We start from the raw sequence: 12,632 nt of genomic DNA, 5'->3' as shown, positions 1-12,632 counted from the left end.
TACACATCACAATTACTATAGTCTACCACTTCACCATACGGGAGGTAATACCATTTTGTGACAGAAAATGTAGAACAAGTATGTGTAACTGAAGAAAGTAGAAAGGAAGTTAATCTTTTCAATAATCCGCACAAACTGCAAAAGTGATTGCCGTATTTCACTGTCCATCCTGCAGAATTGCATTCACAGTTTCGTTAAAGTCATCATTTTTATATAAGTGAAGCTTGACAGGAAGAGTGACGTAAGATGAGATAAGCAGGATGGTGACTGGTGCCACAGGCCGCTATGCAGCTAATACATCCAGAAGGAGCTGTGCCATCACACACACTCCACCAGCACGATGTGTTGGTGGAGTGGTAGCAGGAAGATCAGTACTTGTTGTATTAGCTACCTGTCAGGAAGATTAGCCCGGAGAATTCAGGTGGAGGTTGTTGTAGAAGTGCAGATAGCAGTGTTTGGCAAGCATCCCCACCGAGTGTCTCCCACACTCCTCTTGTCAGCCGACCTCTGCCGCAACCCTCAGGACGGAGCACCACTACGCAGCCACGCACAACACACTTGCAGGTACGCCCCCATATATATATATATATATATATATATATATATATATATATATATATATATATATATATATATATATATATATATATATATATATATATATATATATATATATATATATATCACTTGGGAGGGTGATGTGATTCTGCAGTGCCCAAGGCGTGTTGTACTGAGTGTAATGTGTGATGGGGAAGGTTCCGGCAAAGAGAGAAGGATGTCAGAGAGGTGTTATTTATCAGTGACCGTCATACAAGGAATAACAAATGCAGTTAGCTAGTGTGTGATACAGTGCAACCTTTGCTTCCATCGTGCTGCCCAGTGCCTGCATGACAAGTGCCTTTGAAATGAAGTAGAAGCAGTTTTAATATTGGAGTTTTGCATTCATGGAGGGAACGTTTCATATGACAATGAATCACAAGGTACGTGGAGCGGGCTGGCACCATTTCCTGTCTAGGATATACAGGAGCTGTGGCCAAGGGGAAAACCAAGACCATTATAATTATATACTGCTTCACAAGACAAAAGGAATTTTGACCAATGACCTTTATGAATTACACCGGAATTTATCGTAGCTGAAAGCTGCGTCAGGCAACACAGGTGTGGTTGTGCATGGTCAGTGTAGTAATTGCTGCCGGTGTGTGGCTGAAGGTCTGGCCTGGAGAGGAATGCAAGGGTGAATGCAGGCACAGAACCCACTGCTCCTCTTCTGGCTAGGGAAAGTTGCAGTACATGTTTTATTATATATATATATATATATATATATATATATATATATATATATATATATATATATATATATATATATATATATATATATATATATATATATATATATATATATATACACACACACACACACACACACACACACACACACACACACACACACACACACACACACACACACACGTATATTCATGATATCATGCTTGTACTCTCTCTCTCTCTCTCTCTCTCTCTCTCTCTCTCTCTCTCTCTCTCTCTCTCTCTCTCTCTCTCTCTCTCTCTCTCTCTCTCCACAGACACATACACAGTAGCAAGCACGTGGTAGCGAAGCACGTGATGGTGGTTTTAGTGTTGAGTGTTCAGTAAAGCGCACGTCTCGTCCATGAAGTGTCCGGGCAACGCGGCGTGAGGCACCAAGGTTGTCACCAGGTGCAGGTACAGTAACTGTTTCCCTTCCGCCGGTACTGCTTGGTGAGGCTGCAATGAACTGGAAATGGCGAGTCATCTTCCGTGCCGAATTCCTGGAAACATAAAATAAGAAAGCTCCACAACAAAGAAGGAAAGAAAGAGAATAATGCGTTATCCACTGAATTGTCTTTACTCCAGAAACGAATCCCAGCGACATGAATCAGCCTCCGTGTTTATTGCTCGAGGGAGAAGTGAAGCGTTTTTATTTTATTTTATTTTATTTTTTACCTTTTGTTTCTTTTATTGTTTTTTTTTCCTTGATCTATGCTTTTTCCAGTTTTTTTTCTTCCCTGGTTGCAACTCTGGTGGACTTTTTTGTTCTTCTGTGGATTCCTTTCACGTTTATGGCAAAAGAAGGATAAAATCTCTCTCTCTCTCTCTCTCTCTCTCTCTCTCTCTCTCTCTCTCTCTCTCTCTCTCTCTCTCTCTCTCTCTCTCTCTCTCTCTCTCTCTCTCTCTCGTCATTCTTGTAGTCAGTATCCAGGTTCTCTGCGTTATTTCCAGCTTCTTGTCCAGTGTAAAATTCTGGTCATCAGGACTAGACGACTAAGCGCTCCATATTCCGTCACTGTAGTTCTGCTCGGTATCTATTTTGGTCTCCCTGGTGACAAGATGCACTTCTGGTTACATATCCTGCAGCGGAAGTACAATCCTTTACAATACACGATGACTGTTGATGTGCAGTAGTGTGCAACCCCCTTGCTTGGAGCAGCCCCACCACCTCATCTCGCCGCACTCTCCTGGACGCCAAAGCTCACGGGCGACGTTATGTTCCGCCATTCTCTGCCTCCCTCCTACCGCCGAGTGTTGAGGCTAAATATGCGATGGTCAGAGCGACTTATTAACCCCAAACATGACTCGCGAGTGTGTGTGTGTGTGTGTGTGTGTGTGTGTGTAAGCTGGTGGATGTGGGACGTGTGGGATCGTTCAGAGTCTGGGTTTTCCTACTCTATTTTTTTGTCAGCGTTGCGATCCCAGAGTATAAGAACTACATATAAAGTCGTAGCGCGGGCAGGCAACTCTCGGTATAGATGTGGACAAGGTCAGGTGGAGCCGCTACACGTTACACCCACTGCTGAAGGTGACTTATTGCCCCTTTCCTGTCGGACACCCGCCGGCCAAGGAGGGACGGTGGGGTGGTGGGGAGGCGGTGCGCTAACACTCCTTGCACCTGCTTGAGACTTGACACTAATGCCGTGACTTTAGGCTTGGATGGACTTCTGGAAATCTCAGCTTACGGTTGGAGTAGAATTCCTGAAGAGAGAATCATTTACACACTAACGCCCCCGGACCCGCGGTGAAGGGTGAGTGGCCTTGAGCAACACCTGTTGTCATCCCGAGAGAAAGGCTGCTTCCCCCTGAGGCACACACAGCCCTCAGGAGGCCGCGACTGGCTAGGCCTTGACAACCCTTTTTTGGTCCGCTGTGCTTCACACTTTTTACTTGGAACAGCAGCAATGTCATTAAACCAGGAAAGACACGCGTGTCCTTGAGGAAAGCTTGAAATGTCCATTTTTTCCACGTACAAGTAAAAAATAAAAAATAAAAAGGAAGGAATGAATATGTAAGTGAATATCATTATTATGAAATACAAAGATAAATATCAGTAATACTTTTCTCTCTCGTGTTCCTCTCTAAGAATTTCTTAAAAGACAGGATTCATGCTCTGTAATTGCGTGTGGACGTACGGCGAGTCACGCCCTCCCCTCGCTGCGCCTGAAGCTCACACACCACACTCAGACACGCTTATCCCTCCACACCTTGCCTGTGGCGCGGCATGGAGGGGGAGCGGGAGTCCCCTCCACCCTTTCAGGATGGTGGCCTGGGATGATACTAAGCCGTGGTGGTGGTGACGGTAGCTGTGGAGGTGAGGGTGAGCACAGGAGTGGTATGGGAAGCGACAAGCAAAATATTACCTCATTTAGGGGCTTTTTTGGGAGAAGAGCAGGACAAAACACCTCCCTCGATCCTTCCCTTCCCATCCCTCTCCGTTCTTGAGGCCAGTGTAGTGATGTGGGAATCTTGGCTGTGATTAAAGCAGTACCACACTACTCTGGCTTTAGGCGTCTTGGCAGAGATTCGTTGCATACTAAGACAACTTCGCTTATTCCAATAACTCTAACCCATTTTATTGTACTGGCGCACGTCCATTTCTGGCTACCTTTCTTATTTAACATCTCATCTCCTAAAGCTGACGGACGATGCCTTCTACCTTGTTTAGAGGTGCGAGTGTTACCTACACACAGCTTTACATTGCCTCACATAAGCACATGTTTATTGCTCCTACATCCTTGTATAGTCATCACTTACGTTTTAGCTTTCTTATTATAACAGGTCATTCTATTTTCAGGTAACTCAAGATGGACGACGAAGGCTACCCTCTACTGCCGCCAGGAGCAATGCTGCAGCCTGCCGAGGATCAGGCAGATTCCATCGATCAAGAGTACGGGGAGGCGACGGGCCGCAGGGTTGTTGTCCTTAGGAAGAGTCAGCCCAACACTAGACCATCGTGGGCCGAGTACTCGTTTGCTCGCTCCCGTCTGCTGTACGGTTCCCTCCACCGCAGACCCGTGGCACAGCGCATACCCAGCATACCTCGGAACATCACACTTCACCATGAACTTCCCCGAGTGCCGCCTCTCTGGAGCCAAGAGCTGCCCTGTCTTGATTGCCTGTGCGTGCCGCCGCGCATCAACCCAGAAGGAACAGATCCAGGGAAGGCTGTATCTAAGGTACCCTTCAGAGTGCCACAGGCTCATCCCAAGGCAAAGCCCAAGGAGAAGGAAGTCACAATCAGTATATGGAGAGAGTTTTGCCGAGGACCGCTGGTGTACGAGGATGCCAGCACTTCTTGGAACGACGTGAAGGACACGTGCCTGCTGTGGCCACACCTGCAGGCACTATTTGGAAGCAATGATCTGATGGTGCCGCTGTTCTGCGTGTGTCTGGTGCGGGTCGTGCTGCTCATGCTGAAGGTGTTCGTACCTTGGATCGGCCTTCAGCTGTCCTACTTCCACCTGTTGTACGTCCACATCAAGATCCACATGACTGGGGAGAAGAGAGGCGTGCAGCCCGTGTTTGTGGGCCCGGCCAGCCAGGGCCCGATCATCTACAGCATCAGGCACCTGTGGTGTCCCTACTGCAGGTACAACAAACAGTGCAAGATTTATTCAAGCTATTTTGACAAATTATTGCGGGAAAGACAGAGCATGGCCATGACATAGCAGGCTGTCTCTTCTGGCATTAAAGAATTTGTAGAAAAGAGCTTTTCCATGTGGTTCAGAGTGACAAGCATGACGGATGTGCTGCGTCACGTCATTATCCTAGGAAGTGTGGCAGACTGACGTAAATCCGATTACAAGAAAATTCTCGCCGGATACGTTGAGGCGCTGAATAGATGACAAAATGGAGGGCGCGGTGCACCGCCGTGTTTGGTGCAGGATGGGGAGGATTACCTTGAATATCTTGACTGTCAACCTCTCGCATTTATTGCAATAAATAGCGTGAAGGTGTGGTGGTGGTGGTGATAGTCCAGAGTGAGTCCCGGCGCCGCCTCTGCCCGCTCCGCCGCATGAGTGGGACGAGATGGTGAGGCGGCACCGGCCTGGCACACTCAAATTGTTCCATCACTGTACAGTGCTGCAACACCGGAACACAAGCACTGCTATGATAAGTGGTAGGTATTGTCTGTCAAGCATACTATTATTATTAAACAATGCATGTTATTACTTTATCATTATGTATTTATCCTTTTGTTACTAACAACTTCACTTGACCCCAGGGAGCATTGCCAGGGAGAGAGAGAGAGAGAGAGAGAGAGAGAGAGAGAGAGAGAGAGAGAGAGAGAGAGAGAGAGAGTGTGTGTGTTTCTAGCCTGAATCGAGGGACATAATGTTTCTTTGAATAGTGATTATACGTTTGTAGTAGTAGTGGTTCGTAGTGGAAGTAGTAGCAGTAGTAGTAATAGTAGAAGTAGTAGTAGTGCCAGTTGTTGTTATTGTTATTAAATATCGCCACACCGTAGTCTGCGACGACAGTGCACTTTTTTTTCCCAGCAGGTGCCGCGCAGACCAGCGCGTGTTCTTGCTTGTTCTTCTTCTGTGGCTGACAGGAAGAGATAGTTTATCAATCATGTGTTTGCCTCTTCACGAAGGCGAGAGTGGTGTGTTCATAGTCATCGTGCAGTATGATCGTGTGGTTCTACATGAGCATAGGAGTGTTGCGTAAGTCGTGCTGTTAAAATGCTGTGCTGTGATGATTAACAACACAGCATTTTAAAACGGCAATGTCTATGTCATTGTGTGTACTCCATGATGATGATGAGAGCGATGATAGTGGCGGATATCGTACGGTACAGATCGTCAAAAATATTTATTTTTTCTTCCTTTCGTCTTTTTTTTCCCCCTCCTTACTTAAGTAATAATCACCATCCTTTGTCACCGAGGTTAATGTCCGTAATCCTTCAGAGAGAGATGATCCTCTCCCTCTACTCTTTCCCCCCTCACCCTCTTCAACCCCGCACCGTGGCCAGGGGGTGTGGCAGCCCCGCCTACCTAGTGTCATCTGCTATCAGTCACACGAGGGTCGTTGGTTCTTTCCTTTTTTTTTTTTTTTTTCCGTTCTCTGTTACTAGATACGGAACAACATCAGATGCTGAACACGAATTAGCTCACTTCTCTACGTATATATTAGAGGATCGAAGTTATGGCGCACATCACGTGGCCGCCACATCTACCGCCGTGAACCAGTAAGCGATACAGACACCACCGCGTGGAAGGGACAAAGCAGGAGACAAAAAAGTGTATCCCTGTCCGTGGCGGCGCGGAAAGGTTGTGCAGCCGCCAGCCAAGCCACCCTTGTGACGACACTCGCCCTTGAGAGAAGGGTTAATGTTTGCTGCCGTGGTGGCGGAGCAGAGTCTGCTTATCGCAGTGTTCTTATCACATCGAATTGTTGTTACTAGCTCTAGCGTCAGTTATTGAAATAAATATATACTCACATCAACGACAGAAAAAAAAAAATAATAATAACAAATAAATAAAATACCGCCAAGAATCGGTTGTATCGTAGCAGCAGCAGGTCAGCCTGAGGACGTGAAGGCGTGACTTTGTCAGCGCTGTGCCTCCCCACGTCCCTTCACTGTATGGGAGGTGTCCAGGAGGCCCGACGCCCGGCAGAGGATTTCCACGTACCGACTTTGTGTGCTAATTAAGTGAGTAAAGAATGCCAACAGTGGCCAAGCAAACATGGAGGAAGATAAAAACGCAAAGAGCGAGTCATTTTAATTTCTGAAGCGACAGGTATTTCCTCCTGTAGAATGACGTTAGGTGGACAAGTATAAATGAAGGCAGACCACATCATGGCAGAGTTTATCAGTAAAGGAAATAAAAGCGGCAAAACTGGATAACACAACCATTTTTCTGTGTAGTTAGTTAATGTGTGTGTGTGTGTGTGTGTGTGTGTGTGTGTGTGTGTATCAGTCTTTGTGTGGAGACGTGGAGGGGCGTCTGTCTCAAGTTGTCAAGTTGGTGAAGAAGGGAGAGTGACGGTGGGAGAGGGGTGATGAATATGAATAGAGGAAGTAGTGTTTGTATCTGCCGGTAAACACAGAGGACGGAGCCAGTCGAGGGGGAACTCAACACTCGTGATATTCTCATATTTTCTCACTGAAGAGCAGGAGGAGCCGGAGTGTTCCTCTGGTGCCAGTTGATCGCATCCTGTGTGTGTGGCACTTCCCTCTTGTTATTAAGGGAGATGCTCACGGAGGTTGGGGATACATTTGAAGTTTCTTTTAGTTGCAGTAGTAGTATTAATAGTAATATAGTGGTAGTAGTTCATATTCTTATTGTAGTAGTAGTAGTAGTAGTCAGTGTTGTTGTTGTTGCTGCTGCTGCTGCTGCTGTTATTGTTGTTGTTCATTACTGTCATCTTCATCATTCTCAGAGCTGCAAGTGATCGCTGTGCCTTTGTCCTCTGCGGCTACAAGTCTTCCCCCTTGGCGAGGCGTGGAGGCGGGGCGGTGGTGCTCGTGGTGTGGAGGGTGGGAGGCCTCCGCGTCCTTGGTGGTGATCGTCGCGGCTGTTTGCACACGGAAGGACGACGAGCTATTCATGGATACAGCCTCAGGTCTCTGCACGGGAGGGATGGAGTTGCTCTTCTTACCGCGCGGCTTGCGAGGATGGCCAGAGGATGGCAGAAAGGGATTTTAAACACCGGATCTTTTCGTCATAACTCGATTATAAGGAAAAGAAAATAAGGGAAGCTGCAAAAGATCCCATCAGCTTCTCGAACATACTTACCTATTTCCACTGTCATCCCCATCCATGAATATTTTTACTCGTCTTTTAAAGCTTCCTGATGACTCTGAACTAAGTCTAATTATATTGAGTCTATCCCATTCATCTAGCATTTACTGTCTGAGAACCCATTTCTCACTGACTTCCATATCTTCGTAACAGATGTGTGTGGTGTGACAGGGGGGAGGTGTGACAGATTCAGCGTGGATTCTGAAACGTGACGGTTACGAGAATGGTGGTGGTGACGAGATATTAGAGGTTGCGTGTTTCTCTTCACCCGTCCTCTTCTCGTATCTTTATCGTCCTTGTAGTCCGTGTCCGTCGCCCGCATGTCCTTTATAATGCCTTATACTTAACTTCATTTAAATCATAATATTGGATAACACACAGCACCGGAGGTAGTTAAGTAACAAGAATTTTTTTTTATTAAGGCAGTACAGTAAAGCTTTGGTAACAAAATACCGGTATTTAGGTGGACAGGAGGCAGCGTCAGTGCTCGATGAGACAGCCCTATCACTTATCATTCAACCTGAATAAACTGCCAGCATGCTAATAAGCGAGGCCCAGCTCTCTGTGTTGGTGAGGCTTGAGGACACGGACATCCTTGGCCAGGTACACTGTGACGCCTTTCTGTTTTCTTTGGCCACTGGCGAGTGAGGCAGAGCTGTGCGGCACCATGATGACGAAGTGGCCTTCCCCCTGGGTGGCGCCGGGAATTGGTAACCTGTACATCAAGAATGGGTCGTTCCTGAAGAAGCCATAAGGCAAAGCGTTAGATGAAACTTTCGTCTCTTCGGACACTAACGTTTCTACTTTAGGAGGCTCTGTCCCGCTGTTGACTTCAACCAGTACTTCAGTGGGCTCCCGAGGCACCGGATCAGGAGCCGCGGGAGCGCTCGCTGGCGCAGGATCTTCAGTAACTTTAGTAAGCACTTCCTGCATGCTGTTAGCCTTTGGCGCCTGCACGGTGGAAGCAGGAGTGGCAAGTGGCAGAGGGTCAGGGAGGACAGGGGCAGGAGAGACAGGCTGTGGAAGAACTGAGGTGTGCTTCTCTACAACTGCCGTGAGAACAGACGGCGGTTTTGTAGCTATTTCAACAGACGCCACTGTTTCCTTACTGGGTTCTTCACCGTTCGATGGCAGAGAGTGGAGGTTGGACCCAGCCTGGAACCTGGCGGGTAAATGCAAGCCTTGGGTATGGAAGGACCTTGGCAGCGAGGGTGCTGCCGCGGGTGGAAGTGCCACCTGTGGGCGGTAGCCATAGTCACCAGTATGGTGGCCCTTGCCAAACTGCAGCTCGGCGGCCTGAGTGCTTCCTGCCTGGCCGTTGTGCAACTTGATGAGCAGGGGAATATTGGGAGCAGCGATACCCGCCCGCTGTCCAGCAAGATAGGCGGCGGTAGGGTCGGCTGGGATGGCAGGAAGGTATCGCTCACCCAAGGAGAGAGTGGGCGTCTGCACTCCAATGGGGTTGATAGAGTCCAGGAGGTGTGGGTGGCCTCTAGCCAGAGTTAGGAGGCGCAGCACGCACTGCATTGACATGGGAAAGAAATGAGGTGTAAGATTATAAAAGACGTTGCACTCAAAGACCAATATAACAACAACAAAAAATTACATATTAACTTACGACACCATAGTCGAGCGTCGACCTAAAAATTTTGTACGACTAATCGCACACGTGCCCGCGCGCATGTGTGTGTGTGTGTGTGTGTGTGTGTGTGTGTGTGTGTGTGTGTGTGTGTGTGTGTGTGAGGCGATGGCAGACAGAAAAAAATTATTAAGACAGAAAAAGATAGACGGACAGACAGATCAGCAGGGCCAGTGTTCAAGCGGCACACCAGTGTAGCAGCGAGAGGTGCCAGGTGGTGAGGCGACTCGACGCCCACATTCCCTAGATGAATACACAACTAGAGATCGCTATTCCTCGCAGCACAACCTGTGGCTGTGTTCACCGTCATCGCTCCGTCGCCTGGCAGGCAGGATTACTCATAACCAGTCAGATTCTAAGTAAAATTTTCTGTTCTCTTGTGAATATGACTTAACCATACCGGAAAATTAATACGCATGACGTTCAAATAGGACCAAAAAGTTCTCGATAAATGAACACACAAATCAGTAGTAATGCGCTAGTTAAATTCTGCATTCACTGCAACTCTCAGGGGAGTTGCGGCTCATTGATGCTTGATTGTGGGCGCGTTGACTCGAAACAACTGTGTGTGTCCGCCACTCACCACGCACAGTAGGGTATACATGCTAGCCCTCCGCTTCTTCCTTGGACAAGAGAGACTGTGACCACCTGTTGGGTGAGATCCGGAGTGTGCGGCGCCAGGGAACCAATGCTCGCGGCAGCTCTGTTTTCTCTTTTATATGTGTAGGGAAAAGTGATTTTGGGGAGGGCGAAAGGGGAGAGAAAGGGGCGTGGCAGGGGACGCTGCCCACCAGCTCTCAGATCAGGACAAAAAAAATAAAAAAAATAAAATAAAAGTAAAAATAAAATTGAAAATATCACAAGTAATTAAGATCCACAAGATATATTACTAGAACATGAAAAAAATGTGTATAGGCACACTGGTAGAGAGAGAGAGAGAGAGAGAGAGAGAGAGAGAGAGAGAGAGAGAGAGAGAGAGAGAGAGAATATGCGAAACACATTTAAAATCAACATTTTAAGAAATCAGCACGAAAATAGTACTATTCTTTTCTGTTTCTTTTCTATGTTTATACTCTCTCTACTTAATAATTTCCTTTCGCACACTTGTTGTTGTTGTTGTTGTTGTTGTTGCTGCTGCTGCCGCTGCTGCTGCTGCTGCTGCTGCTGCTGCTGCTGCTGCTGCTGCTGCTGCTATTATTGAAGCTTTAGTAGAAGATCAGACAAATTTATGGCTGGGGATGATAGGTGGAAATAGGTAGATACGTTTCATGCAGGGATTGCCACGCTTAGCCCTGACGGCTTCTTGCAGCTTCCCTTACTTTTTTTATCTTTTTATTTTTTTTTCTTATTTATTTATTTATTTGTTTTTTCTTCTTACTGTTTTGCCATCGTCGTCGATACTTTTGCTGCTGTTACACCTCGGGATGCAAACCTCCGCCACTCAGGTCTCATTAAGCTGCGTGTATTGACGTGGAGACTTTTTCCCTCCGGTTTTATGACTGGCAGAAATGGCCATTGTTTATGACAGGCATAAATCACTGCACGTCCGCCTCTTGTTAATTGGATCAATAGTGTGCATTTATCACAATGGGCGGGAAGGAGGCCGGCCCGTGAAAGTGGGTGGGAGGCTGGATGGCTATATATATATATATATATATATATATATATATATATATATATATATATATATATATATATATATATATATATATATATATATATATATATATATATATATATATATATATATATATATATACACAGTTTGGTGGTGAGCAGGCCAGGACAAAGGCAGGCTGCGGTGAGGCTGATAGGCTGGCGTGATGGGCGGGCGTTCCTTATCGTATTAAATGGCGGTTGCTCTGTCATTCTTTCCTCCTTTCGCCTCATAGTTATTTTTCACAAATCTGATTTTTGGGAGCCAAACTTTGATCCACTCATGTGAAAGTTTTGACGCCGGATGAGCTGTGTACATCAGACCACCTGTCAAGAGGATGCCTACCCTGTACCAGACCACAGCCTGCAGCGTACACGATTCCCCAGGAGTACTCGAAAGGCTTCTGAGGGATACATGGATATGATTATGTGTAATGCGAAGTATAGAGTGATGTTAATACTACGTACCACTTCTTTTAACAAACGTTCGTGGGTGTGCTGGCAGTCACAAGGCGGCCAGTACGTACGCTTGCCAATAGAGGGCAGACCCATCGTAGTAACATTTGCCACGTGTAGATGGCGGGAACACCTCTCACATGCTTAATAGTTGAGCCGTGAGTGTCCTGGCTGTGCAGAGTTTCCTGGCTGTGTGGAATAATCGCATCACGCCACGTCAGACACAACGAGTGTGTCTGACGAAGTAGCGCAGCCTCTCCTGAGCGACTTGTTGGGTAGTTCGAGGGAAGATTGGACTTACACAGAACTCGGTCCGGTTATTGATAGGCGAGTCATCTTTGGTGTCTTCTACTATTCATAGTTCCTGGGTAAGATAGTGTAAGACATCATTACGCTTAATATGTTACCAGAACTTTTTTTTTTCTTCTTCTGCGTCAGGAAGGGATCATTACAATGCCTAATGCCTGTCTTTACTTACTCTGTTGTCCTATGTCCTCTGTCTTCAACTACACCCATCTCTGTCTTCTGCGTCTACACCTTCACGCATCATCCGCATGTCTTCCTTCACCGCATTATTATACCAAATCTTTATACCCTTCCCCACAAACATTAAGAGCTCGAGATAGCAGTTTTCTCTATTGTACGGCAGCTAGTTTTCCTCTAATAATTTAATTCGTATACGTTAGTGTAATTAAAACAAACAGACTAGTTAGGACCCGAAAGTGTGTTGCTGCTTCATATCAACTTGTATCACTGGAAGGAAAAGAAATAGAGATACAGAGACAGACACTCCAAACGCCTCATCTATCGATATCTTTCCT

The 12,632-nt window shown here is 46.6% G+C and overlaps 1 protein-coding gene and 1 long non-coding RNA gene across 5 annotated transcripts in view; both read left to right on the top strand.

Moving 5' to 3' along the window:
- Nucleotides 1-310: 310 nt before the first annotated feature.
- LOC135100665 (uncharacterized) lies at nucleotides 311-9,239 on the top strand. 4 transcript variants are annotated; one of them, XR_010268857.1, is made up of 3 exons: nucleotides 311-564; nucleotides 4,106-5,431; nucleotides 7,699-9,239. XR_010268857.1 is itself a non-coding variant. In XM_064003792.1 (2 exons), the coding sequence occupies exon 2, from the start codon at nucleotides 4,116-4,118 to the stop codon at nucleotides 4,977-4,979; it is 864 nt and encodes a 287-aa protein (XP_063859862.1). In that variant the 5' UTR covers nucleotides 311-564; nucleotides 4,106-4,115; the 3' UTR covers nucleotides 4,980-5,480. The 4 variants fall into 4 exon arrangements, 3 of the variants coding, with proteins under 3 accessions (XP_063859862.1, XP_063859863.1, XP_063859864.1); XM_064003792.1 differs by lacking the exon at nucleotides 7,699-9,239 and having other exon boundaries at nucleotides 4,106-5,480; XM_064003793.1 differs by lacking the exons at nucleotides 311-564; nucleotides 7,699-9,239 and adding an exon at nucleotides 646-980 and having other exon boundaries at nucleotides 4,106-5,480.
- Nucleotides 9,240-11,488: 2,249 nt separating this feature from the next.
- The window catches only part of LOC135100334 (uncharacterized), a 34,548-nt gene continuing 33,404 nt past the window's right edge, over nucleotides 11,489-12,632 (top strand). The window contains exon 1 of the long non-coding RNA XR_010268614.1: nucleotides 11,489-12,179. This is a non-coding gene — a long non-coding RNA (uncharacterized LOC135100334). The remainder of the gene's footprint in view (nucleotides 12,180-12,632) is intronic.

This window comes from Scylla paramamosain, chromosome 5, assembly GCF_035594125.1.
Source record: "Scylla paramamosain isolate STU-SP2022 chromosome 5, ASM3559412v1, whole genome shotgun sequence".
Lineage (NCBI taxonomy): Eukaryota > Metazoa > Arthropoda > Malacostraca > Decapoda > Portunidae > Scylla > Scylla paramamosain.
The sequence above is the reverse complement of the archived record's forward strand: the minus strand, read 5'-3'. Positions and strand labels throughout refer to the sequence as shown.

Bases quoted from the DNA above. Each gene is read 5' to 3' on its own strand.
- LOC135100665 (XM_064003792.1), top strand. From the start codon at position 4,116: ATGGACGACGAAGGCTACCCTCTACTGCCGCCAGGAGCAATGCTGCAG.